Below are 26,735 nucleotides of genomic sequence, written 5' to 3' on the forward strand. Positions count from 1 at the left end.
ACAAAATCAACTCATCATCCTTATGCATTCCTTTAGTGACTGTCTTGTGTGTGCCTTTGTCTATCCTACTGATGTCACGGAGTGCTACCCCAGTGGCTGCAGCATGGTTGGTTGAAAGCTGCTGACTTTCAGTGGGGGATGCTGCAAATGGCCTTGCTGTCGACCTTGTGGAGCTGGTGGCTGCGAGTGTCAAATCAAGTGACAGTTCTTCTTCATCTTCTTCTTCTTCATTCTCTTCTCCCTCTTCTTGGTCACCCACTGTCTGGGCAGGCTACATTTCTTGGCGTGTGAAATGAGAAAGGCACAAAGGTGGATTTATGATGAGAGGAGGGCAGGAAAGCAAGAGGTGCATGCGAGAAGGAGGATAACATATGAGGATACCAGCATCTTGTAACCTTTCAGCCCACTGCTGGCCAAGAGCTCAGCCATGCCCCTGCCAAGAATGGCCAGCACCGTCTCCTCCAAGGGGGTGAGGTGAGGCTAGGAACAGGAGACATGCCTTGTGTTTGATACAGATTGTTGCTGGGTGAGTGATTGGGGGGAGTGGGAGTGTCGTCCTTCTCGTATGGATGTGAGGGTAGTGATTCAGTTGGCCGGAGATGGTTTTTGAAGATGCAATCACTGACCTTGATCACTGATCTGAGGTCATGAAGCTTCTTTTGGCACTGGATCCAGGTCACGGGGCCGATACTGCTGGCAGTGCCAGCCTCGGTGATCTGGTTCCGCATCCTTCTTTCTGGAGGGCCTCCTGGCCCCTGTGGGTAGAGGGGCAGTGTTGACTCCCTTGCACAAAGCTGGAGTGTTGCGTGCGCCCCTTCCCCGGCTTGCTGAGCCATTTTGTTTAATGTTGAAGCACTTTTCCCATTTTTTGAGGTGCGGTAGGCAATTCAGCTTTAAGAACTGAAGACTCACATTTGGAAATTCTTTGTAATGTTAATTTTGTTTCAGAAGGCTGTTGAACTGTAAGGGCTAAAAACTGCCTATTTTAAAATGATTTTTTTTTTTCATTTTAGAAGGCAGTTCCCCATTAAGGGACTGCACTGCTTTCTGAAATGGCAGCTTCGTTTTAATGGTGTTCTTGCTGCAATGATGCTACAGCTACTGGGACTAACGCCACAAAAATGGCCCCGCATGGTGAATTTAGCGCTGGGCTGATGTTAATTAGCAACCAGCACGAATATCCTGGTCCTGCCAGCACAATCAGTTTCGGCGGCCGTTAACTCCAGCCCGCAGTGGCACCTGCAGGTTTTTGGCGATCTCAAATTTTGAGGCTTCTGTCTCTGGGGGCTCACTAATGGCATTGAGCAATTTCACCCCAAAAGGATGTTTCTTCACTCAACCCCTCATCAAATCTTGAAAAGGACATCATCCTTACACCCAAAAGATTCTCTGTCCTCTCCCTTTGCCCGCACCAGCATCACCCTCTCTTCTCTCCAAACACCAGGCAGCTGAACTACCGAAATAAATAAAGCCAAAGTTTATTTATTGGAGATGGTCTTCTGCATGCGTACTTATAAGGATAGTTGTTGATTGCATCAGTGCTTCTCTCTTTTTCAGGCTGGGTCCCGTTAGTACAAATGTTGTCAGCACCAACTGCGTTGAAACATTCTCGTAACCACTCCCACTCCCAGCATCGCGAGAGTGGAGCGGGCGCGGGACTACAAAGGATGGTGACAGCTTGGAGCAGCGGCAGTCTGGAGGCCAGCTGCAGCAGGGGCAGAAAGTAAACAAAGAAATAAAAAGAAATCGAAGTGTGACGTCACAGCCAAGCGGGTAAGTGATTGGCTGGTGGATTGGTGAATATTTTATCCTTTTCTTTTTCTTTTCTTATCAGTAGGTAACCTTTAGCAATGTTGCCAAATTAATTTAAGTTAAGGGTTAAGTCATGGCGGGAAAGCCCAGACCCGTGTCATGCTACTCCTGTGCTATGTGAGAAATCAGGGAGGCTTCCAGTGTCCCTGACTACTACGTGTGCAGGAAGTGCATCCAGCTGCAGCTCCTGTCAGACCACATTGCGGCACTAGTGCTGTGCATGGATTCTCTCTGGAGCATCCGCGATGCTGAGGATGTCGTGAATAGCACGTTTAGTGAGTTGGTCACACCGCAGGTAAAGGTTACAAAGGCAGAAAGGGAATGGGTGACCAACAGGCAGAGCAGGAGTAGGGGTCCGCTACGGTCATCTCCCTCCAAAACAGATACACCACTTTGGATACTGATGGGGGAGATGGCCAATCAGGGGAAGGCAGCAGCAGCCAAGTTCATGGCACCATGGGTGGCTCTGCTGCACAGGAGGGCAGGAAAAAAAGTGGGAGAGCTATAGTGGTAGGGGATTCTATTGTAAGGGGAATAGATAGGTGTTTCTGCAGCCGCAACCGAGACTCCAGGATGGTATGTTGCCTCCCTGGTGCAAGGGTCAAGGATGTCTCGAAGTGGTTGCAGGGCATACTGGAGGGGGAGGGTGAACAGCCAATTGTCGTGGTGCATATAGGTACCAACGATATAGGTAAAAAAACAGGATGAGGTCCTACAAGCTGAATTTAGGGAGCTAGGAGTTAAATTAAAAAGTAGGACCTCAAAGGTAGTAATCTCAGGATTGCTACCAGTGCTACGTGCTAGTCAGAGTAGAAATAGCAGGATAGTTAAGCGGAATACGTGGCTTGAGGAATGGTGCAAGAGGGAGGGATTCAAATTCCTGGGACATTGGAACCGGTTCTCGGGGAGGTGGAACCAGTACAAACCGGATGGTCTGCACCTGGGCAGGACCGGAACCGATGTCCTAGGGGTAGTGTTTGCTAGTGCTGTTGGGGAGGGTTTAAACTAATATGACAGGGGGATGAGAATCTATGCAGGGAGACAGAGGGAAGTAAAATGGGGGCAGAAGCAAAAGGTAGAAAGGAGATAAGGAAAAATGGAGGGCAGAGAAATCAAAGGCAAAAATCAAAAAGGGCCACAGTACAACATAATTCTAAAAGGACAAAGAATGTTAAAAAAACAAGCCTGAAGGCTCTGTGTCTCAAAGCGAAGAGTATTCGTAATAAGGTGGATGAATTAACTGCGCAGATAGCTGTTGATGGATATGTTGTAATTGGGATTAAGGAGAAATGGCTCCAGGGTGACCAAGGCTGGGAACTCAACATCCAGGGGTATTCAATATTCAGGAAGAATAGACAAAAATGAAATGGAGGTGGGGTAGCGTTGCTGGTTAAAGAGGAGATTAACCCAATAGTAAGGAAGAACATTAGCTTGGATGATGTGGAATCTGTATGGGTAGAGCTGCGGAACACCAAAGGAGAGAAAACGCTGGTGGGAGTTGTGTACAGACCACCAAACAGTAGTAGTGAGGTGGGGATGGCATCAAACAGGAAATTAGGGATGCGTGCAATAAAGGTACAGCAGTTATCATGGGTGACTTTAAGCTACAAAAAGATTGGGCTAACCAAACTGGTAGCAATACGGTGGAGGAGGATTTCCTGGAGTGTATAAGGGATGGTTTTCTAGACCAATATGTCAAGGAATCAACTAGAGAGCTGGCCATCTTAGACTGGGTGTTGTGTAATGAGAGAGGATTAATGAGCAACCTTGTTGTGCGAGGCCCCTTGGGGAAGAGTGACCATAATATGGTAGAATTCTTTATCAAGATGGAGAGCGACATAGTTAATTCAGAGACTAGGGTCCTGAACTTAAAGAAAGGTAACTTCGATGGTATGAGACGTGAATTGGCTAAGATAGACTGGTGAATGATACTTAAAGGGTTGACGGTGGATAGGCAATGGCAGACATTTAAAGATCACATGGATGAATTTCAACAATTGTACATTCCTGGCTGGTGTAAAAATAAAACAGGGAAGGTGGCTCAACCGTTGCTAACAAGGGAAATTTGGGATAGTGTTAAAACCAAGGAAGAGGCTTATAAATTGTCCAGAAAAAGCAGCAAACCTGAGGACTGGGAGAAATTTAGAATTCAACAAAGGAGGACAAAGGGTTTAATTAGGAGGGGGGAAATAGAGTATGAGAGGAAGCTTGCAGGGAACAGAAAAACTGACTGCAAAAGCTTCTATAGATATGTGAAGAGAAAAAGATTAGTGAAGACAAATGTAGGTCCCTTGCAGTCAGAATCAGATGAATTTATAACGGGGAACAAAGAAATGGCAGACCAATTGAACAAATACTTTGGTTCTCTCTTCACTAAGTAAGACACAAATAATCTTCCGGAAATACTAGAGGATGGAGTGTCTAACGAGGGGGAGGATCTGAAGGAAATCCTTATTAGTCATGAAATTGTGTTACGCAAATTGATGGGATTGAAGGCTGATAAATCCCCAGGGCCTGATATTCTGCGTCCCAGAGTACTTAAGGAAGTGGCCCTAGAAATAGTGGATGTATTGGTGGTCATTTTCCAACATTCTATAGACACTGGATCAGATCCTATGGATTGGAGGGTAGCTAATGTAACATCACTTTTTAAAAAAGGAGGGAGAGAGAGAACAGGGAATTATAGACTGGTTAGCCTGACATCGGTAGTGGGGAAAATGTTGGAATCAATTATTAAAGATGTATTAGCAGCGTATTTGGAAAGCAGTGACAGGATCGATCCAAGCCAGCATGATTTATGAAAGGGAAATCATGCTTGTCAAATCTTTTCGAATCTTTTGAGGATGTAACTAGTAGAGTGGACAAGGGAGAACCAGTGAATGTGGTGTATTTGGACTTTCAAAAGGCTTTTGACAAGGTCCCACACAAGAGATTAGTATGCAAAATTAAAGCACATGGTATTGGGGGTAATGTATTGATGTCGCTAGAGAACTGATTGGCAGACAGGAAGCAAAGAGTAGGAATAAACGGGTCTTTTTCAGAATGGCAGGCAGTGACTCATGGGGTACCGCAAGGTTCAGTGCTGGTACCCCAGCTATTTACAATATACATTAATGAGTTAGATAAAGGAATTGAATGTAATATCTACAAGTTTGCAGATGATACTAAGCAGGGTGGCAGTGTGAGCTGTGAGGGGGACACTAAAAGGCTGCAGGGTGACTTGGACAGGTTAGGTGGGTGGGCAAATGCATGGCAGATGCAGTATAATGTGGATAAATGTGAGGTTATCCACTTTGGTGGCAAAAACAGGAAGGCAGAATATTACCTGAATGGTGACAGATTAGGAAAAGGGAGGTGCAACAAGACCTGGGTGTCATGGTACATCAGTCATTGAAAGTTGACATGCAGGTCCAGCAGGCGGTGAAGAAGGCAAATGGCATGTTGGCCTTCATAGCGAGAGGATTTGAGTATAGGAGCAGGGAGATCTTACTACACTTGTACAGGGCCTTGGTGAAGCCACACCTTGAATATTGTGTACAGTTTTGGTCTCCTAATCTGAGGAAGAACATTCTTGGTATTGAGGGAGTGCAACGAAGGTTCACCAGACGGCAGGACATCATTTGAAGAAAGACCAGATCAACTAGACTTATAGTCACTGGAATTTAGAAGAATGAGAGGGGATTTCATAGAAATATATAAAATTCTGACGGGATTGAACAGGTTAGATGCAGGAAAAATGTTCCCGATGTTGGAGAAGTCCAAAACTAGGGGTCACAGTCGAAGGCTAAGGGGTAAGCCACTTAGGACCGAGATGAGGAGAAACTTCTTGACTCAGAGAGTGGTGAACCTGTGGAATTCTGTACCACAGAAAGTTGTTGAGGCCAGTTCGTCAGATATATTCAAAAGGGAGTTCGATGTGGATCAAGGCCGACTCCTGCACCTATTTTCTATGTTTCCATGTTTCAAAAGGGAGTTAGATGTGGCCCTTATGGCTAAAGGGATAAAGGGGTATGGAGAGAAAGCAGAAGTGGGGTACTGAAGTTGCATGATCAGCCATGATCATATTGAATGGTGGTGCAGGCTCGAAAGGCCGAATGGCCTACTCCTGCACCTATTTTCTATGTTTCTATGTTTCTCGTTACCAATATTGGTGCTGATAAATCTATAAAAAAGTAAGGCTCGCTCTCTTTCTCCCATTATGTTCTATTTCCCCTTTTACTGCTTCATTTCTTTCCTTCTGCATCTGTTCTTCAACATAATATAATTTCTCAGTCTCCCATTTGTTATTTTTATCTTGTTTCTTTAGCATTTAATTGTTTTCTAGGCTCAGTGATCGCATCTTGCCGCTCAGCCAGAAAGTCATGGGCTTTGGCCGTGATGCAAGTTCAGCACACAATCCAGGCTGACACTTCAATAAAAGGAAGATCTTGCATTTATTTTCAGTAGCACCTTTACAGCCAATAAAGTGCTTCTCAATTGAAGTCATTGTTATAATGTAGAAAACATGGCAGCCAATTACCGCATAGCAAGCTCCCACAAACAGCAATGTGATAATGACCAGATAATCTGTTTTTGTGATTCTGGCTGACGAATAACTATTGGCCAGAATACCGGCGTTAATTCCCCTGCTCTTCTTTGAAATAGTGCTATGGAATCTTTTGTGCCCACCTGAGAGGGAAGATGGGGCCTCGGTTTAATGTCTCATCAGAAAGCTGGCACTTTTGACAGTTCAGCACTCCCTCAGTACTGCACTGGAGGGTCAGCCTAGATTTTGTAATCAAGTCTGTAGAATGGAACTTTAAAGCACAACCTGAGTCAGAGGCAAGAGAGCTATGATGGAGCCACAGTTGGCACCTTATGCAGTTCTGAGGGAGTTTTGCATTGCTGCAGGTGCTGTCTTTCAGGTGAGATTTTAAACTGAGATCCTGCCCATCCATTCAGGTGGATGTAAAATGTCCCCTGTCACTTTTTAAATAAGAGCGGGAGAGTTCTCCCAGTGTCCTGGCCAACATTAATCCCTCAAACAACACCACCAAAACAGATGAACTGATCATTTATTTCATTGTTGCTCACGGGACTTTGCTATGTGCAAATCAGCTGCCATGTTGGCTGACATAGTAACAGAGAGTACACTTGAGACAGTAAGCATTTTGAGACGTCCTAAAGGTGTGAAAGGCACTATATAAATGCAAATTTGTTTTCTCTACTCAAAACATCACTCCGTAATTTTCTTTTCCTCTTGATATGCAATTGTCTAAATCTTTCTCAGTTTGTCTTCTTCTGTCACTATTTTCTTCTCCCTCAGTAATTACGCCTGCTGTTATGTCACTGTCTGAGAAGATGTTCTAAGACCTGTTTGCACTGCTCCTGAAAGACGTGCACTTTTTCAGTTTTGGCAGAACAACTGACCAGGAGAGTTAAGAGTTTAAGTGAGAGACTGAACTGAACTCTGGACAGACACACTAACATTGATATCAGCAGCAAATGAAATGAGAGATGTGAAAACTGATCTGATGTCCACACCTCTCTTTCCTCTCAAGTCCTGCCTCTATTGAGTTTTTCCTCTGAGATCTATTATCTTCTTCTGAGATGCGAAAGTCTTTGCCTGGGGAGGGGGGGGGGGGGGGGTGGTGGGGGCTGCGACCAGATCCGCGGAATTGCGCGTGAGTTTGTGGAGGTCTCTGGCGATGACATAATCGGCATGACCCCTTTACATTCTGTGGCGAGCATTGGGCAGTGCTCTGTCAGGCTGCTGCAGGCAATGTCAGCGCTAACCTCGTGGATCGTGAACCGATCGCAGGCTGAAACATAAAGGCTGCCATGTGCTACCATTTTTCTTTTTGCCAACTTACCAGTCGGCCCTTTATCTTCCAATTTCATGGGGTCCGTGCTGCAATTGAGCAGCCCGGCACTCCGTTTCGGTGCTGCGCTGTGACCACGGCACCCCGCGTCCCCGGAGGCCGAGTGGAGGCCCATCAAAAGGCTTGCGGAGCTCTCACCATCCCTCCCCTTTAACAGAAGTGGAGGGGCCTTGAAACGCATTAGCACTACATGGAGAGGCCATGTAGTGATCCGACACTCTCTCGCCTCCCCCTGATCTCGTCCTAAGAGGAAGTGGTGCGCGCAACATTGCGCTCCACTTCCTGTGAGGGGCGGTAATCCCAATTTCGCTTCCGGGGCAGGACTTCTGCGTGGGGCACAGAATAACCAGCCTTGGAAAGGTTACCACCCCCAACCGGGGTGATACGCAATTTCAGCCCCTTAGACATTTAACTACTGAGGAAGAAGAAACTTGATCAATAGCCCACATAGATGACAGACTCAAATGTCTTCACTATGTCTATTCTTATCGATCTAATTGTAGCCAGAGAATCATAGCATGGTTACAGCACAGAAGGAGGCCATTCAGCCCGTCAAGCCCATGTCGGCTCTCTGCAAGAGCACTTCAGCTAGTCCCACGCCACTGCCCTTTCCATGTAGCCCTGCAAAATGTTTTCCTTCAGGTACTTATCCAATTCCCTTTGGAAAGCAACGATTGAGTTTGCCTCCACCACCCTTTCAGGCAGTGCATTCCAGATCCTAACCACTCGCTGCGTAAAAAATGTTTTCCTCATCGCCTTTGGTTCTTTTGCCAATCATCTTAAATCTGTGCCCTTTGGTTCTCGACTCTTGTGTCAATGGGAACAGTTTTTCTCCATTTACTCTCTCTAGACCCATCATAATTTTGAACACCTCGAGCAAATCTCCTCTCAACCTTTCTGCTCTAAGGAGAACAACACCAGCTTCTCTAATCTATCCACATAACTGTAGTCCCTCATCCCTGGAATCATTCTCATAAGTCTTTTCAGCACCCTCCCTAAGGCCTTCCCATCCTTCCTAAAGTGCGGTGCCCAGAATTGGACACAGTACTCCAGTTGAGGCTAAAGCAGTGTTTTATAAAGGTCATCATAACTTTTTTGCTTCTATTTATAAAGCCCAGGATCCCATATGCTTTTTTAACCACCTTCTCAAGAAGGAGGCCATTTGACCCGTCGAGCCCATGTCGGCTTTCTGCAAGAATACTTCAGCTAGTCCCACTCCCCCGCCCTTTTCCTGTAGCCCAGCAATTTTTTTTCCTTCAGGTACTTATCCAATTCCCTTTGGAAAGCCACGATTGAGTCTGCCTCCACCACCCTTTCCGGCAGTGCATTCCAGATCCTAACCACTCGCTAACCTCAATATTCCAGTTGAGGCTGAACCAATGTTTTATAAAGGTTCATCATAACTTTCTTGCTTTTGTACTCTATGGGACTGAAATGGCTGCCGATTTTTCGTGGAATGCTCGATATTTTGAAAATTTTACTCCTGTGGTATCCCGGCGGTGACCCGCTCCCCCACTAACGCTCCGTTGCTGCCGATCTGTCCTAAGTGCCTCATCAGAGCGCGTACTGCCGATGATCCCCGCCCCCCCCCTCCCCCCCAATCGCGAAATTCCGCGGAGAAAATCTTGCTGCCGCTGCTCGGTTCCACCAATAGCTTTTTCTGCTGGTGTACTGTGCTTGGAGTAAATCTAAAATGGCGGGACAGATGCCATTAAAGGAGAGGACCTACTGCCTCAGCCGCCATCTTAATTTTTTTGTCGGCCGACTGCCGTGTCGGGCTGGCAATTATGCCCCCAGGTTCAGCAGGGCTGGCAACAGACAGCCTGGCAGCCCCTCTTGGATGCCAGGCTACTGGCCCAGCCAAAACCCTCCCTGGCGGCCCAGTGGACCAAAGTTCAAAAATCGCACAGGCTCGCCCCTTTAAGTGAAGGGGAGAGACATGGTGACGTGCCAGCGCTATGACATCATCAGCTATGCTGATGACTGACAGCGGACAACACTCTACCCGTGCCCCAACTTCCGCCCCTCTAATGTGCGAACTTCCGCTCACCGCCCCCATTATGACCAACTTTCGGGCCGCTGGGGAAAAAAAAGCAAAAGAGCTAAATTTCGCTCAAGAGGTCACTGCATCAACCACGGCGGTAAAAACATCTGAAACAGGGTAGGTGCGCCGCGTTTCCAGCGGTGGGCAATTTCGGCCCCTATACCTCTATTTATGAAGCCTAAGAGCCCGTATGCTGTTTTAACCGCGTGTCCTAACTCGCACCAAGTCCCATTCACCCATCACCCTAGTTAATTTCACCCGCCTCAATTTCAAAATTCTCATCCTTGTTTTTAAATCTTCCATCGCATCGCCCCTCTGCAATTTCCGGCAGCCCCACAACCCCTCCCCTGCCTCCCTCACACCCCCCGAGATATCTTCTAATTCTGGCCTCCTGAGTATCCCTGATTATAATCGCTCAACCATTGGTGGTCGTGCCTTCTGTTGCCTAGGCCCCAAGCTCTGGAACTCACTGCCTAAACCTTTCCACCTCTCTACCTCTCTTTCCTCCTTTAAGACGCTCCTTGAAACGTACCTCTTTGATCAAGCTTTTGGTCATCTTCCCTAATTTCTCCTTATGTGGCTTGGTGTCAAATTTTCCTTTATAACACTCCTGTGAAGCACCTTAGGATGTTTTACTATGTTAAAGGCACTATATAAATACAAGTTGTTGTTTGACAAATTGAAGACATTGTGTCATAAATATATATTGTACCTAAAAGTTGTGGAATTATTTTCTGAATGAACAGTTAAAATATTATTCTCTTTATTCTGGGTGTAAAGTATACACTTTATTTTTCTGTGAATAATGGCAATGAGCTGGAGGATGCTTATGTGACAATGTCACAGAACATTTCTGTGCAGGTACAAAATAATACACTGGATCAGGTTCAACATTGTGATTGCCTCCTGTACCTTCACAGATAGCTTGTGAAAGATAGCTACACATTTACACGCAATTATTTACATTTAAATAACTAGTTCATTAGGCCACACTAGATTTCATTTGTGAGGCAATTCCCACTCAGCTGTGCTGCTGTGCCAGGAAGCGGGGAGGGGAATTGTTGATTTAGGCAAATTGTTCAATCTGGTGAAGGATTGAAATACCAGGGGACACAAGTTAAAAATGAGGAAGTTAGGAGTAAAAAGAGAAGTGGAACTTTTTGACCAGAAGGCTAATAAAGCTGTTTAGCAAGTTACCAAGGACGCATGCAGCAAAATGAGATCAAGATATATTTTGGGAAAACAAAGAGATTGAGGAATATGGTGGGAGATAGTTATGTGTGGGTTAATCAGTGAAAAAGGGAAAAGCTCATGGAACTAAAGCTCTATTCCTGTTCTAAATAGTCTTAATTATTGTGTGGCTCTCAGTAGCTGACTGGAAAGCAAATTAAAAGGTTCAAAAGGGTATAGGAGTGCAGTATGAAGCATTGCTGAACATTTTTAAGGTAGAAGCCAGGGAATATGTTGCCTGCATACATCTCTCAGCTGCAAGAGATACATATCCTTTTGGAAAAAGTGAGAAATAAGGATTTCATAGCTCTATTAGAAAAAACACATTCTTAGTATTTCCAAATATACCATTGACAAGTGCTAATATTTATTGATTACAGATAATGTCATTTTAATTGATTAAGTATAAAGCATAGTGAATTGGTGCATGCTTTTACATCAATCTAACCAAATCTGCAATCACAGTACACAGTGACAGTCATTTCACTTACTGTCTTCTAAAGGGAAGGATTAGAACTGCAAAAGACAGAAGCACATCCTACATAGCAGTTTGTGAATTGTGTAATGTGAGGAACATGTTGCCAGAGCAGGAGGTTCCATTAAGCACGCCCAGTGATGGCTTTCAAAAGCTGGTTCTGTGTCGGTTTGTACGTATTCGATAACGTGGTTGTTTTGTTTGAATACACGATGGTCCCAAACATCTGCTTATTCAGAAGAGACAATTTGAACTGCAGTATGATGATAATAATTGTTTACTGGCTGGTAATGTATTAAGACTGAAAGTACACACTTCAGCAGCCTTGATTAGCCTGTCTTTATTTTGAATTGTGATATTAAAGCATACACGCGGTGGTGGTAAGGTGTCCAGTTTATCCTATTTAAATGAGTAAGAGCTACTGATGTGAGGAATAAAGCACAGTATGTATTTCACTGTCCTGTTTATTGTACATTCTGTTTATACTGTACCAAACAAGTCTATTGTTTACGATTTTCCCCGTGACTACTTGTTGCAAAGGGTGCTATAATACTCCCTGTGATGCTGTATGACACATGACTGACTGCATTTTCACTGACCTTTCTAAGCTTACAATAAGTCAGGACAGTGCTGGGAAGGGAAGCTGGACATCAGTTGCCACAGAAAAACAAGTTAGCATTTAGAAAGCTCACATTTAGGTTCTTGGGAATAAACTGGATAGCGTCTTCTGCTCTTCACACTTCACCACCCCAATTCGAATTGCCTAATTTTGCTGATTTTCTGAGTGAGTATAAACCAAGCTCACAGAAGCTATGCTTCCAAGGGCAATTTATGTCCAAAATATAGCAGCTCAATTTTGTTTTCTTTTTCTCTCTGTCTCTCCTGAAGGTCTAGTGATAGAAAAAGCATAACGCCCCGTTTGGGGCGCTAACTTTTGTGGGAGCGCAGAAGTACCGCTACACAATTCAATCGGATGCAAACTTCCGGTTTAGCGCTCCAGGGAGGAAGTGAAGCGCTAAATCCAGTGCTACCACTTCCCTTGGAGCGCTAAACGAAGCAAGGGGGCGATAGCAACAGAGTGCTGCACAATGTCCTCTGTAGTGCTGCCGAATTCACAGGCTCCTTCCCTCTCTTAGAGGGAAGGGCCAATGTTGAGGTCCTTTCAAGGTAAGGCTTTGACTGGTCGGTGAGGGCACCTGCGATCCTTGAAGATCAATCCCAAGCAATCTAACAGAATGCAGGGCTGATCAATTGTGGCATGGGAGAAATTCAAAATGTAGCACAGTAGGATGAAAATAAATGTTCGGCCTGCCTGGCCACCACTGCCTTTAATTACCACTCCCCAAGCAGCCGGCCGAGCTTACAACGCCTCCTGCAGCTGCCATTGTTGACGCCTGGCGATGCTGCAGGAACTACAGCATGTATATATTCATGTATCACATACATTTTTCATGTATACATCTTACAGTCCCTGCATTTTACAACAGTGACTACATTCCAAAAGCACTTCCTTGGCTGTAAAGCACTTTGAGACGTCCGGTGGTCGTGAAAAGCGCTATATAAATGCAAGTCTTTCTTTCTTTCAGGGGGGGAGAAAACAAATTTAAGATCCGGAGAGGTAACAGGACGATGCGTACCGGATAATGTCACGATCTCCGGGGCGCAGGAGATCGAGGCGATTAGGTTTATCGCCGGTACTAACTCGCCAGGGAAGGTCGCGGGTGTCAGCACTTTATCCGCGCCCGGTCGGTAAGCCTTCCGCAATGAACCATTCTTCGTGTATACATCTTGCAGTTAAATGTCAGCACGGTGCCACAGCCAATTCCAATCAATCTTCGTCCAATGTCCAAACTCCCGTTGGATTCGCTAGTCAGCATTCAAAAGCAGGGCCCTGGCTGATATTTTCCTGTCATGGCTCATAGAAACATAGAAAATAGGCCATTCGGCCCTTCGAGCCTGCACCGCCATTCAATAAGATCATGGTTGATCATTCACCTCAGTACACTTTTCCTGCTTTATCTCCATACCCCTTGACCCCTTTAGCCATAAGGGCCATAACTAACTCCCTCTTGAATATATCTAACGAACTGGCATCAACAACTGTCTGCGGTAGAGAATTCCACAGGTTCACAATTCTCTGAGTGAAGAAGTTTCTCCTCATCTCTGTCCTAAATGGCTTACCCCTTATCCTTAGACTGTGACGCCTAGTTCTGGACTTCCCCAACATCGGGAACATTCTTCCTGCATCTAACCTGTCCAGTCCTGTCAGAATTTTATATGTTTCTATGAGATCGCCTCTCATTCTTTTAAACTCCAGTGAATACAGGCCCAGTCGATCCAGTCTCTCCTCATATGTCAGTCCTGCCATCCCGGGAATCAGTCTGGTGATGCTGAGGAAAATTATATGGCACCGACTGTTGCCCAGCTGAGATCAGCTAACTCAGCACAGATTGGGGTTCCAACATTCATGTCCCATGTGCAGATGTAGCACACCTGATAGCAAATTCACCTAGAAAGCTATCTGGTGTGCTACATCTGCACATGGGACATCATCTCTGTTAAAATAGTTCTATGAAAGAGATAAATACTCATCCACTAACATTGCCAACATTAACTTCTAGCCTTGTATCATTTGAATATGGAAATAATTCAGATGTTTATGCCCACATTCAGTCCAGCAGTATGCCATAACTGATTCTTTTAACAAACACATTTTTAATATTGCGATTCCACGGTACAGTGACAGACCTGCTGAGACTCACTGTTGTGCCTGGAATTTCAACGCACCTGGAGGGACATGGAACTAAAAGGTCTTTCTATAGAAGTCTCCAATCCCTGACAGAGCAACAGCAGCTTGTGAAGAGGGCTACACAAAGAAACACACCTTGCGACAGTAAATGGATACCAACAGTAAAACTTTCGATTTCGGAAACAATTTCCAACACAGATAAGAACCATTTTAATAAAATATCAAATCATTCAGAAGGAAAAATATTTTTTCATTTGAGTCAACTCACAGGCATTAAGTTCATCCAAGAAAGGAAAAAATACTAAAAAGCTCCTGGAAAACATTCCTTCCTGAGGGAGCAATTATCAGATGTCTATTTGGCTCAAACCCACCCATCCCTCACTGCAAATCTAACTTCATTTGTTCAGAAGTTTTCTGCATATTTTGACTGTTAAAGAGAAACAATGATTGCATGGCAACAAGTCAAAAATAATTTGCTAATATTTTTATTGTTTTTTGAAGTGGCTATAAGCAAATTCAAGACCTGAACAATTAGTACTAGTTATTTTACATCAAATGGATTTTAAGAAGAAGATCAGTCCTCGTCACTCTGTCAGCCTTGGGTCAGCTCTGAAACAGAAGGGCTTGAATTAAAGCCCCATCCAGAGACTCAAGCATATAATCCAAGCTGACACTTGCATGCAGTACCCGAGGGAGTGCTGTATGATCAGATCCTTTTGGATAAGATGTTAAACTAAGACCCAGTCTAGCCACTCAGGTGGACATAAAAGATCCCATGGCAGTATTGTCCCGGTGTCCTGGCCAATAATTAGCCCTTAACCAACATCCTTAAAAACAGATTCTCTGGTCATTTATCTCAATGCTATTTGTGGAATCTTGCTATGCACAAATTGGTTGCCACGTTTCTCAACATTTTTGGTCATGAAATGTTTTAGAATGTCCTAAGGACGTGAAAGATGCTAAATTAATGCCAAGTTCTTTCTTTTTCTTTCTAGTAACTACATTACATTAGGGCAAAAGGGATCACTTGGGATCATGAGTTAGACAATTACTGAAGCAGGCTAGCTGCCACTGGTACATGTGCTATCTAAATGTTAGTTCATGACAGCCCTGCAGTATGCCTTTATGGGTATAATCACATTGTCCATGGTTACCAACTTTGGCATTGAGCCAGATTCTCAGGTTGTCAGATAGGATCTCAGTGAAGACATTTTCTGAGGAGCTGCTCAAACCTGCAGATATAAAAGTGAAGGAAGAGGGCTCCTCACTCAATTACTGTTCCAAACAGAAAACCACTATCAACTCTATCTTCATGTGGTATGAACTGGAAGATAATAATGATTAAGACTACTGTAAAACATCAAAACATTTGACCCCAGCTGACATACCAACATACAAGACATTAGATTCTGCAAAATATAACTCTTGTATAGTCCATCCAGATTATCACTGCCCCACTGATAGGGAATACATCACAATGCTATCATATCCAAAGAAGAAAACCAAAACCACTCAAGCCATGTAGTGTCAGTTAAAAAATAAACTTGTTGAAAAATAGTCATTATAGGTACATTTTATTTGTGTTTGCAAAGTTGTAATTATTCTCAGCATTCAGGTGACTTAAAATAAGTTCACTTTAGTTCCTGTAGTTTCTGGGGTTATTTTCACCTTTTGAGTGCGTTTTAACATACTCCAAGCCAACTTTGGATCGATTGACCTTGTACATTTCTCCAACACTGCAATAACCCTTGTGTATTTCACTCTTTGTTACTACTGTACAAACAAGACAAAGGCTTCTCCCAACAAAAAAAATTCGAAAAACAGTCCGAAAATGACACAATAAACTTATAAACAGTACAGAGTAAAGAGAAACGAAGGAAAAAAATCTAAGCTTTGTTTTTTTTATATTTTCATGTTTTCCACCCCACCCACCCACACCCAGCTTCCTTTACAAAAGTAAAATACTTTGTAAAATACGGATGTTGGAAATCAGAAATAAAAACAGAAAATGCTGGAAATACTCAGCAGGTCAGGTAGCATGTGTGGAGAGAGAAACAGAGTTGAAGTTTCAGGTCGATAACCTTTCATCCGAACTGGAAAGGAATAGAGATGTATTAGGTTTTAAGCAAGTACAGAGGCAGGGAAAGGCGAGAGCGGAGGAAAGAACAAAAGTGAAGGTCTGTGATAGGGTGGAAGGCAGGAGAGATAAATGACAAAAGGAATGATGATGCAAGGCAAAAGGAGATGGTAATGGGACAAGTAAGAAACAAAAGGTGGGAATAGCAGAATCATCAACAGCTGCTGTCTGAAAAAATAGGTGCAGAGTTTATGGTCTGAAATTGCTGAACTCGATGTTGAGTCCAGAAGGCTGTAAAGTGCCTAAACAAAAGATGAGGTGCTGTTCCTCGAGCTTACGTTGAGCTTCATTGGAACAGTGCAAGAGGCCGAGGACAGAGAGGTCAGAGTGGGATTGGAGCAGAGAAATAATATGCCTGCAGACTGAATGGACGTGTTCCACAAAGCGGTCACCCAATTTGCATTTGGTCTCCCCAATGTAGAGGACACCGCACCATGAGCAGCAAATACAGTATATAAATTGAAAGTACAAGTAAATCGCTGTTTCACCTGGAAGGAGTGTTTGGGGCCCTGGATGGTGGGAAGGGAGGAGGTAAAAGGGCAGGTGTTACATCTCCTGCACTTGCACAGGGAGGTGCTATGGGAAGGGGAGGGGGTGTTGGGGGTAATTGAGGAGTGGACCAGGGTGTCGCAGAGGGAGAATGCTGAAAGGAGAGGGAAAGATGTGTTTGGTGGTGGGATCATGCTGGAGGTGTTGGGAATGGCGGAGGATGATCCATTGAATGTGGAGGCTGGTGAGGTGAAAGGTGAGAACAAGGGGAACACTATCGTGGTTCTGGGAGCGAGGGGAAGGGGTGAGAGTAGAAGTGTGGGAAATGGAACAGACACGGTCGAGGGCCTTGTCAACAATAATGGAGGGGATAAATATCATGTGAAGGCAGAATAGCTTCCTTTAGTCGGGAGACAAGGCGGGCTTGAGTGTGAATTTCTCTGGAACTGTGATTCATATGTATATCACTTGAGCATTGGACAATTCCTTTCTAATTTTTCCATGTCAGTTGGTAGACAATCACAAATGAAGAATGGACAAAACCAACACAGCTATAACATGCATATTTGAGCATCTGATATGTCCACTAGCTGCACTTTACACTATCTGGTTACAAAGCGAATGACAGATGCTGCTTTCCTTGTCTTGGGAATTTCTTGCCAACTTTATTGACAGCAATATACCTTTTACAAGACTAGTAGCCCTCAGAGGGAAATTTTGTATTGTTACAAGGTTCAGTTGACCTCTCACCATGAACACTGTGGTCCAAGAAATAATGTTTAATTTTGAGGAAATGTAATATTAACTAGCAAAAGGACAAACAAAACGTGAGCATGGTATATTATCAGAATGATGTAATTGAGGTATGCCAAATACATTTTCTGATACTAGTTACTCACTCTGCTGAATGGAGATGGCAACAAAAAACAAGCAATAAAATAATTTGCTGTGTTCTGCCTTCACATGATATCTGTCATCCCACCAGAATTATTATTTTCAATAGGGGACAGCTAAGAGACCAGCGACTATGTATTCCCACCCATCAACCACCAAACCAGTGTGCAAGGATGTGTGTTGCCTTGTGACAGATATATTCACTCTATCTGACCTGAAGATCGTGGCAGAAACCAGCCGGGTTGCAGTATTGTTATTCTAATCCTTTAAAGGCCAGGAACGCACAGGAATCATTATCACCAGCAGAAACAATGTGGAAGTGCTGCACATGGCAGCTCCCCATGGCGTGCATCTGCAGGCACGTATAGAACTTGGTAGAAAACAGCTATGGATCTATTTTGTTTTTCAACCTCTCCCTGCTGAATTTTACAATAACACAAGATGAAAAGAAGTTCATACGTCATAGTATGCACCACCACACCCTTCAATTTCCCATCAGTATTCAATTATCTAGAAATACATCTTTGATAGTTAGAGACTTAGTTAATTGTTTTACAAATTACTTCATTTATAAAGGAAGAGGAATCTCAACAATTTTTGAATTGCTTACGCAATAGGATAGTTTCAACTCTGGCACCCAGTTTCAAGTCCCACCCAAACTTATAGTCTGAAAGACTTCTCTCTTCACTGACTCTAAGAGTGCTGCATGAAATAAATTTGACCAACCTCAACCCAGCTATTACTGGGTGTGGATCAACTGCACAAAGCTGCCACAATTTGACATTTAAGAACATAAGAACATAAGAAATAGGAACAGCTGTAGGCCATACGGCCCCTCGAGCCTGCTCGCCATTCAATATGATCATAGCTGATCCGATCATGGACTCAGGTGCACTTCGCTGCCCGCTCCCCGTAACCCCTGATCCCCTTATCAGTTAAGAAATTGTCTATCTCTGTCTTAAATTTATTCAATGACCCAGCTTCCACAGCTCTCTGAGGCAGCGAATTCCACAGATTTACAACCCTCTGAGAGAAGAAATTCCTCCTCATCTCAGTTTTAAATGGGCGGCCCCTTATTCTAAGATCATCCCCCCTAGTTCTAGACTCCCCAATCAGTGGAAACATCCTCTCTGCATCCACCTTGTCAAGGCACCCCTCATAATCTTATACATTTCAATAAGATCACCTCTCATTCTTCTGAATTCCAATGAGTAGAGGCCCAAACTACTCAACCTTCTCTCATAAGTCAACCCCCTCATCTCTAGAATCAACTTAGTGAACCTTCTCTGAACTGCCTCCAAAGCAAGTATATCCTTTCGTAAACATGGAAACCAAAACTATATGCAGTATTCCAGGTGAGATCTCACCAATACCCTGTATAACTATAGCAAGACTTCCTTGCTTTTATACTCCATCCTCTTTGCAATAAAGGCCAAGATACCATTGGCCTTCCTGATCACTTGCTGTACCTGCATACTAACCTTTTGTGTTTCATGCACAAGTACTCCCAGGTCCCGCTATACTGCAGCACTTTGCAATCTTTCTCCATTTAAATAATAACTTGCTCTTTGATTTCTTTCTGCCAAAGTGCATAACCTCACACTTTCCAACACTACACTCCATCTGCCAAATTTTCATCCACTCACTTAGCTTGTCTATGTCCTTTTGCAGATTTTTTGTGTCCTCCTCACATTGCTTTTCCTCCCATCTTTGTATTGTCAGCAAACTTGGCTATGTTACACACGGTCCCTTCTTCTAAATCATTAATATAGATTGTAAATTAGTAGGGGTCCCAGCACTGATCCCTGCTGCAGCCTACTAGTTACTGATTGCCAACCCGAGAATGAACCATTTATCCCGACTCTCTGTTTTCTGTTAGTTAGCCAATCCTCTATCCATGCTAATATATTACCCCCAACTCTGTGAACTTCTATCTTGTGCAGTAACTTTTTATGTGGCACCTTGTCAAATGCCTTCTGGAAGTCCAAATACACCACATCCACTGGTTCCCCTTTATTCACCCTGTTTGTTACATCCTCAAAGAATTCCAGCAAATTTGTCAAACATGACTTCCCTTTCATAAATCTATGCTGACTCTGCCTGACTGAATTTCCAAATGTCCTGCTACTGCTTCTTTAATAATGGACTCCAACATTTTCCCAACCACAGATGTTTGGCCAACTGGTCTATAGTTTCCTGCTTTTTGTCTAGCTCCTTTTTTGAATAGGGGTGTTACATTTGCAGTTTTCTAATCTGCTGGGACCTTCACAGAATTCAGGGAATTTTGGTAAATTATAACCAATGCATCCACTATCCCTGCCGCTACTTCTCTTAAGACCCTAAGATGCAAGCCATCAGGTCCAGGGGATTTATCTGCCTTTTTAGTCCTATTATCTTACTGAGTACCACCTCCTTAGTGATTGTGATTGTGTTAAGTTCCTCCCCCTTGATTATCCACTGTTGGAATGTTGTTAGTGTCCTCTACCATAAAAACTGATACAAAATACTTGTTTAGAGTTTCTGCCATCTCCATGTTCCCCATTACTAACTCCCCGGTCTCGTCCGCTAAGGGACCAACATTTACTTTAGCCACTCGTTTTCTTTTTATATACCTATAGAAACTCTTACTATCTGTTTTTATATTTTGTGCTAGTTTACTTTCATACTCTATCTTCCCTTTCTTAATAATTTTTTTAGTCATTCTTTGCTGGCTTTTAAAAGCTTTCCAATCTTCTGTCCTCTCACTAGTTTTGGCCACTTTATATGCCTTTTTTTTAATTGGATACCGTCCTTTATTTCTTTACAGTTGTAGCAGGACTTCCCTACTTTTATACTCCATCCCCCTTGCAATAAAGGCCAACATTCCATTTGTCTTCCTAATTACTTGCTGTACCTGCATGCTAACTTTTTGTGTTTCATGTGCAAGGACCCCAAGATTCATCTGTACCTCAGCATTTTGTAATCTCTCCCCATTTAAATAATAATTTGCTTTTTTATTTTTCCTACCAAAGTGGATAACCTCATATTTTCCCACATTATACTCCATCAGTCAAAATTTTGCCCACTCACTTAGCCTATCTATACCCCTTTGCAGATTCTTTACATCCTCCTCACAACTTATTTTCCCACCTATCTGCATCATCAGCAAATTTGGCTACATTACACTCGTTCCCTTCATCCAAGCCATGAATATAGATTGTAACTAGTTGAAGCTCCAGCACTGATCCCGGTGGCACCCACTAGTTACAGTTTGCCAACCTGAAAATGAACCATTTATCCTAACTCTCTGTTTTCATGTTAGTTAGCCAATCCTCTATCCGTGCTAATATATTACCCCCAACCCCGTGAGCTCTTATCTTGTGCAGTAACCTTTTATGTGGCACCTTATCGAATGCCTTCTTGAAATCCAAATACACCACATCTACTGGTTCCCCTTTATGCACTCTGCTCATTACATCCTCACTTGATCTGGACACAGGCAGACCACGACAGGTGCCTGCAACTTGCCCAATTAATATTAATGAGGCTGGGGCTCAATTACGGGCTGGCCTCAGGCTTCTCTGTTGAGGTATGGGCATCCATTTCAGGCCCGAAAATGGGCTTATACGAGTTTCAATCCCAAAATGTTCCATTCAATCTAAATGTGACCAAATTGTATTATCAATTTAATTGCATTGAAATGAATGAATAGCAAAAATTCCACTGGATAGCAAAGTTCTGTGCTGAAACGGATGTGAAATTCAAGTTTCATCCTTATGAATTCAAATGATCAATTGGAGCTCTAGTTTCTTATTGAAATGGATCGATTGGAGATGCTACATTGAATAGCATATTTATGTTCAAAATTATTTGTTTAGTCTGCTGAATTGTAAAGAAAATACAGGGTAGAACATAATTTTGGAACCATTATAAAACTGAAAAGGTGAAAAATTACCTTTAAGTTTGGGAGCCAAGTAATAATAGCAATTCATCTAAATCATCATCATAGGTAGTCCCTCGGGGTCAAGGATGACTTGCTTCCACACTAAAAATCAGTACGCAGGTGACTGATTAACTCATTTTAAATAGTGGAAGATGCCTATGCGTGAATTCTTTTAATGTGGGGTGGCTGTTGCACACCAGCCACCACGCGGGCTTGACGGAGCAAGGTCCTGGTCCAGTCGTGAGGGGATCCAAGACGACTGGAGACCAGGCTCCGGCGCATTTGCCAATACATACACTCAAAGTCAAACATACTCCTACTGTTCTCCTTCCTTCCCACAGGACCTCAGTCAGAGGAGCAGTTTGGAGTGCAAGGCTGGAGCTGTGGGCATATTTTAAAAAGCCCGACTTCATGGAACAGTCAGAAGAGCAGTTTGGAGTGCGAGGCTGGACCTCCGCTCCTCGCCGTCTCCAACCTCCGCTCCACGTTGCTGCCGACCTCAGCTTCTCCCCGATTCTGTCCTCCGCTCCTCGCCACTTCCGACCTCCACGTTGGTCATTCTGCTGTTGCGGTGGCTAGCCTTTTTTTGATTTGCCCACAGCTCCAGCCTCGTGCTCCAGCCTCGCGCTGCAAACTGCTTCTCGGACTGTCATCTAAAATAGCCATGTAAAAAAACATGTCCTATCGAGGGAGAGCTCTACATACAGATCTTTGATCTGTGCTCTTTATGCCGCGTGACTTCCAGTCGCAGACCCAGAAACTAAAGCTGAAGAATGAAGACCAGTGACGCAAGTAATGCTATGTGGTTGCTCAGCTTTCCAGCACATAGGTGAAATAGTTTAGAATTGGGTTGCAATTGGAATGTGGGTTTCATCAATAAGCTTCCTTAATGAGAAGCTTTACAATGATCAGCTAAGTATTGGACACTCTGGGCTTGAAAGAATGTTGTCTGCATGGAAAAACACTTGCAAACAAAACCAGCACATAATCTGATCTGCATTATTATTATGATATCACATTGCTCCCCATGATCCCAGGAACGGTGACTCAGCAAAGTTTAAATTCTGCTCATTTTCCCTCTACCAGTTACTAATGACCACTTATTTCTCTGCTTGTGACTTCCCAAATGTGTTAGCTTGTCTCAGAGGTATTACATTTGCTTCGGAGCCAGAAGATCTTGGGTTCAACTCAACTTTGGCACTTGAGCACGTAATCTAGACTGGGGGACTTCAGTACTGAGGGAATACTGCACTGTCGGAGGTATGGTCTTTTGGATGAGATGTTAAATTAAGGCCTCGTCTGTCGAGTCACATTGAAGTAACGCCAAGGTACTATTTGGAGAACAGCAGGGGAGTTTCCCATGTGTCCTGGCCAACATTCATCCGTTAACCAACACTATTCAAACAGATTTGCTTCAATTTGAAGAAATTGAACAACATCCTGGCTAACACCAGCATTTTAGAAAACATTTTTATAGCCATCACTTGGCCATTCATACCATTGTGAGATTTGACTGTTACTTTTGCCAATATAACAACAGTAGTTGTACTTCTAAAGTAACTCAATGGATGCAAAGGGATGCCCTGAGGATGTGATAAGATGTTTACATAAATATAAATTCTTTCTTTCCAGAAGTGAGAAATGTAATGAACAATTACAGGTGATATTTAGCACTACTATCAGATGGGGAGAGTGATGCACACGGTTGCACTAGCTAACAGATAGGGCAAATATTGTCAGACCTAATGTTCTCATCTCATGTTCATAAATTTGACTCCATATCATCCTCTCATTTAAAGTAATGTAAAAATATGAGCTAGAGAATTAGCTATAATTTGAAGATAATCATGAGACGTGACCTGAATCTCTAAGCTGAATTCTGAACAGGAAGAAAAATTGAAATTAATGGCAGCAAAATGGATTTTATTATGGCCAAAATAGTTGAAAAATAACATCCGTTTATTTTTGCCTTTCTGACAGATTTCCGCACCGACAAATATGTGGCAGCTGGAACCTCCATAAGTGGGCCTGGTGATATCAGAGTGCAAGGATCATTGAGCATGAAATATGGCTACCGAGAAAAACAAATACGAAAGAAATCCTATGCAGCCTAAACATCAAACTAGAACAGATATCTTAATAATCAGCGAGATATTCAGAAGCTGTTCCTTAGCTTATATCACAATTTCTGTAAGAAAATAAAACAATATTGAAAGCAAAAAGAAATAATACACTGGAAAATAAGTGAGTCCAAAACCATTGATTGAAGCAGTTTGTTGAGCTTTATCATACATCAGCCTATGATGCTTTACACGACGTGTGGCAGATAATAAAATACTGCTCTATGACCCTGACATTTTTTGCCTTGTAAGTATTGAATTTTCTATTTACAGATGTGCTTTCTTTGATATTTAACCCAATGAACATTAACATGGGAAATTCTCCCAATCCTTCCCATTCATTAATATCTGATAATAAACTGGTGCTAATCTCACTGATTGCCAATGCATACAGCTCTTCAAGTTCTATAATACACTGCCTGTCAAGAGCAAAACAATATCATCTGTCACTTGTTGGAGGTCTTCTTCTGTCATCTTTTCTCTGAAAAGTCAAAAAAATCTGGGTAGTCTGACAGGAAGTCTCGCACTTGTGCCAGCTCAGCACCTAGGCTGAATTTGCAGGCTCTTAAGTTTAGCACCAGTGCAAAGTTGAAACCACCTTGCACCAACAGTGTAAGTGCACTCTTAAGCATCTCTATTAAGTCTCTTAATTACTTCCTTCATGGCCGAACATCCAATTTTGAGTCTGTCCTTTTCCTTCAGCGGGATTTCCGCCGGCCAGATTGTCCTGCAGCTGACCTCGCCTCAATCCTTGGCGAGCACAGCATGGTTTGGGCGTACATCCTATGGGAGATCCAGAACTCCGGAGGATCGTCTTGCTGCTGTGTCAGTGGAGGGGTGGATAGTCCGCTTTAGCCACATTGGTCAAAGATGATATTTTTGATCCTAACTCCATTCTTAGTTAACACTTTCCCAATAGCAACTGACCTCTCTGAGATGTTATAGACATTAGGCATATAAATACCGTTCACACTTCCTCAAGGCCTAATGTCTCAGTGACAGTACTTAGTGCAGTTTGATCAGTGCTCTGTACAGTTTTCGCATGATATCGTATATAAAAACAGAAAATGCTGGCAATCTCAGCAGGTCAGGCACATCTGACAAAGGATCACAGACCTGAAAGGTTAACTCTAAGATGTTGCCTGACCTGCTGAGATTTCCAGCATTTTCTGTTTTTATTTCAGATTCCAGCATCCGCAGTATTTTGCTTTTGTTTTAGCATGATATCATTGGATCCACTGATTTGACTATACAATTTAGCATTCTGCTTTATGTTATCTGCGCTGCACTGACTGTACATGTTAAACAAACTGGAACTTATTTCATCTTTATTCAGCTATTTTCTCACCATTTATGGAATACATATGCCACCAAATTTTTTTACCACATGGAAAATTCTACTCTTCTAACAGTGCAAGGAAGGTAGTGCAGGGGTCCCCTGCGGTCATCCCCCTGCAAATCAGATACACCGTTTTGGGTACTGTTGGGGGGGATGACTCATCAGGGGAAGGTAGCAGCAGCCAAGTTTATGGCTCTGCTGAACAGGAGGACAGGAAAAAGAGTGGGAGAGCGATAGTGATAGGGGATTCAATTGTAAGGGGAATAGATAGGCATTTCTGCGGCCGCAACCGAGACTCCAGGATAGTATGTTGCTTCCCTGGTGCAAGGGTCAAGGATGTCTTGGAGCGGGTGCAGGACATTCTGAAAAGGGAGGGTGAACAGCCAGTTGTGGTGCATACAGGTACCAACAATATAGGTAAAAAATGGGATGAGGTCCTGCGAGACGAATTTAGGGAGCTAGGAGCTAAATTAAAAAGTAGGACCTCAAAAGTAGTAATCTCAGGATTGCTACCAGTGCCATGTGCTAGTCAGAGTAGGAATCGCAGGATAGCTCAGATGAATACGTGGCTTGAGGAGTGGTGTAGAAGGGAGGAATTCAAATTCCTGGGGCATTGGAACCGGTTCTGGGGGAGGTGGGATCAGTACAAACCGGACGGTCTGCACCTGGGCAGGACCAGAACCAATGTCCTAGGGGGAGTGTTTGCGAGTGCTGTTTGGGAAGAGTTAAACTAATAGGGCAGGGGGATGGGAACCTATGCAGGGAGACAGAGGGAAATAAAATGGAGTCAGAAGCAATAGATAGAAAGGAGAACAGTAAACGTGGAGGGCAGAGAAACCCAAGGCAAAAAACAAAAAGGGCCACATTACAACAAAATTCTAAAGGGACAAAGTGTGTTAAAAAGACAAGCCTGAAGGCTCTGTGCCTCAATGCGAGGAGTATTCGGAATAAGGTGGATGAATTAACTGCGCAGATAGCAGTTAACGGATACGATGTGATTGACATCAAGGAGACATGGCTCCAGGGTGACCAAGGCTGGGAACTCAACATCCAGGGGTATTCAGCATTTAGGAAGGATAGACAGGAAGGAAAAGGAGGCGGGGTGGCTTTGCTGGTTAAAGAGGAAATCAATGCAATTGTAAGGAAGGACATTCGCCTGGATGATGTGGAATCGATATGGGTGGAGCTACGGAATACCAAAGAGCAGAAAACGCTAGTGGGAGTTGTGTACAGACCACCAAATAGTAGTAGTGAGGTTGGGGACAGCATCAAACAAGAAATAAGGGATGTGTGCAATAAAGGTACAGCAGTAATCATGGGCGACTTTAATCTACATATAGATAGGGCTAACTTAACTGGTAGCAATGCGGTGGAGGAGGATTTCCTGGAGTGTATTAGGGATGGTTTTCTAGAACAATATGTCGAGGAACCAACCACGGAGCTAGCCATCCTAGACTGGGTGATGTGTAATGAGAAGGGAATAATTAGCAATCTTGTTGTGCGAGGCCCCTTGGGGAAGAGTGACCATAATATGGTAGAATTCCTTATTAAGATGGAGAGTGCCAAAGTTAAGAAACATAGAAAATAGGTGCAGGAGTAGGCCATTCGGCCCATCTAGCCTGCACCGCCATTCAATGAGTTCATGGCTGAACATGCAACTTCA

At 43.5% G+C, this 26,735-nt stretch overlaps 1 protein-coding gene across 4 annotated transcripts in view; it reads right to left on the reverse strand.

The window, feature by feature from the left end:
• The window catches only part of pde4d (phosphodiesterase 4D, cAMP-specific), a 905,003-nt gene that overhangs the window by 90,577 nt on the left and 787,691 nt on the right, over positions 1-26,735 (reverse strand). Inside the window, exon 1 of one of the 4 annotated variants that reach the window (XM_070869203.1) lies at positions 21,626-21,741. The exons of the other annotated variants lie outside the window; for them this stretch is intronic. Within the exon in view, the coding sequence (XP_070725304.1) occupies positions 21,626-21,662 (37 nt within the window). The 5' untranslated portion in view covers positions 21,663-21,741. Of the gene's footprint in view, positions 1-21,625; positions 21,742-26,735 lie in introns of those variants that run through there. 4 annotated transcript variants of the gene reach the window in all.

Source organism: Pristiophorus japonicus, chromosome 2 (assembly GCF_044704955.1).
Source record: "Pristiophorus japonicus isolate sPriJap1 chromosome 2, sPriJap1.hap1, whole genome shotgun sequence".
Classification (NCBI taxonomy): domain Eukaryota; kingdom Metazoa; phylum Chordata; class Chondrichthyes; family Pristiophoridae; genus Pristiophorus; species Pristiophorus japonicus.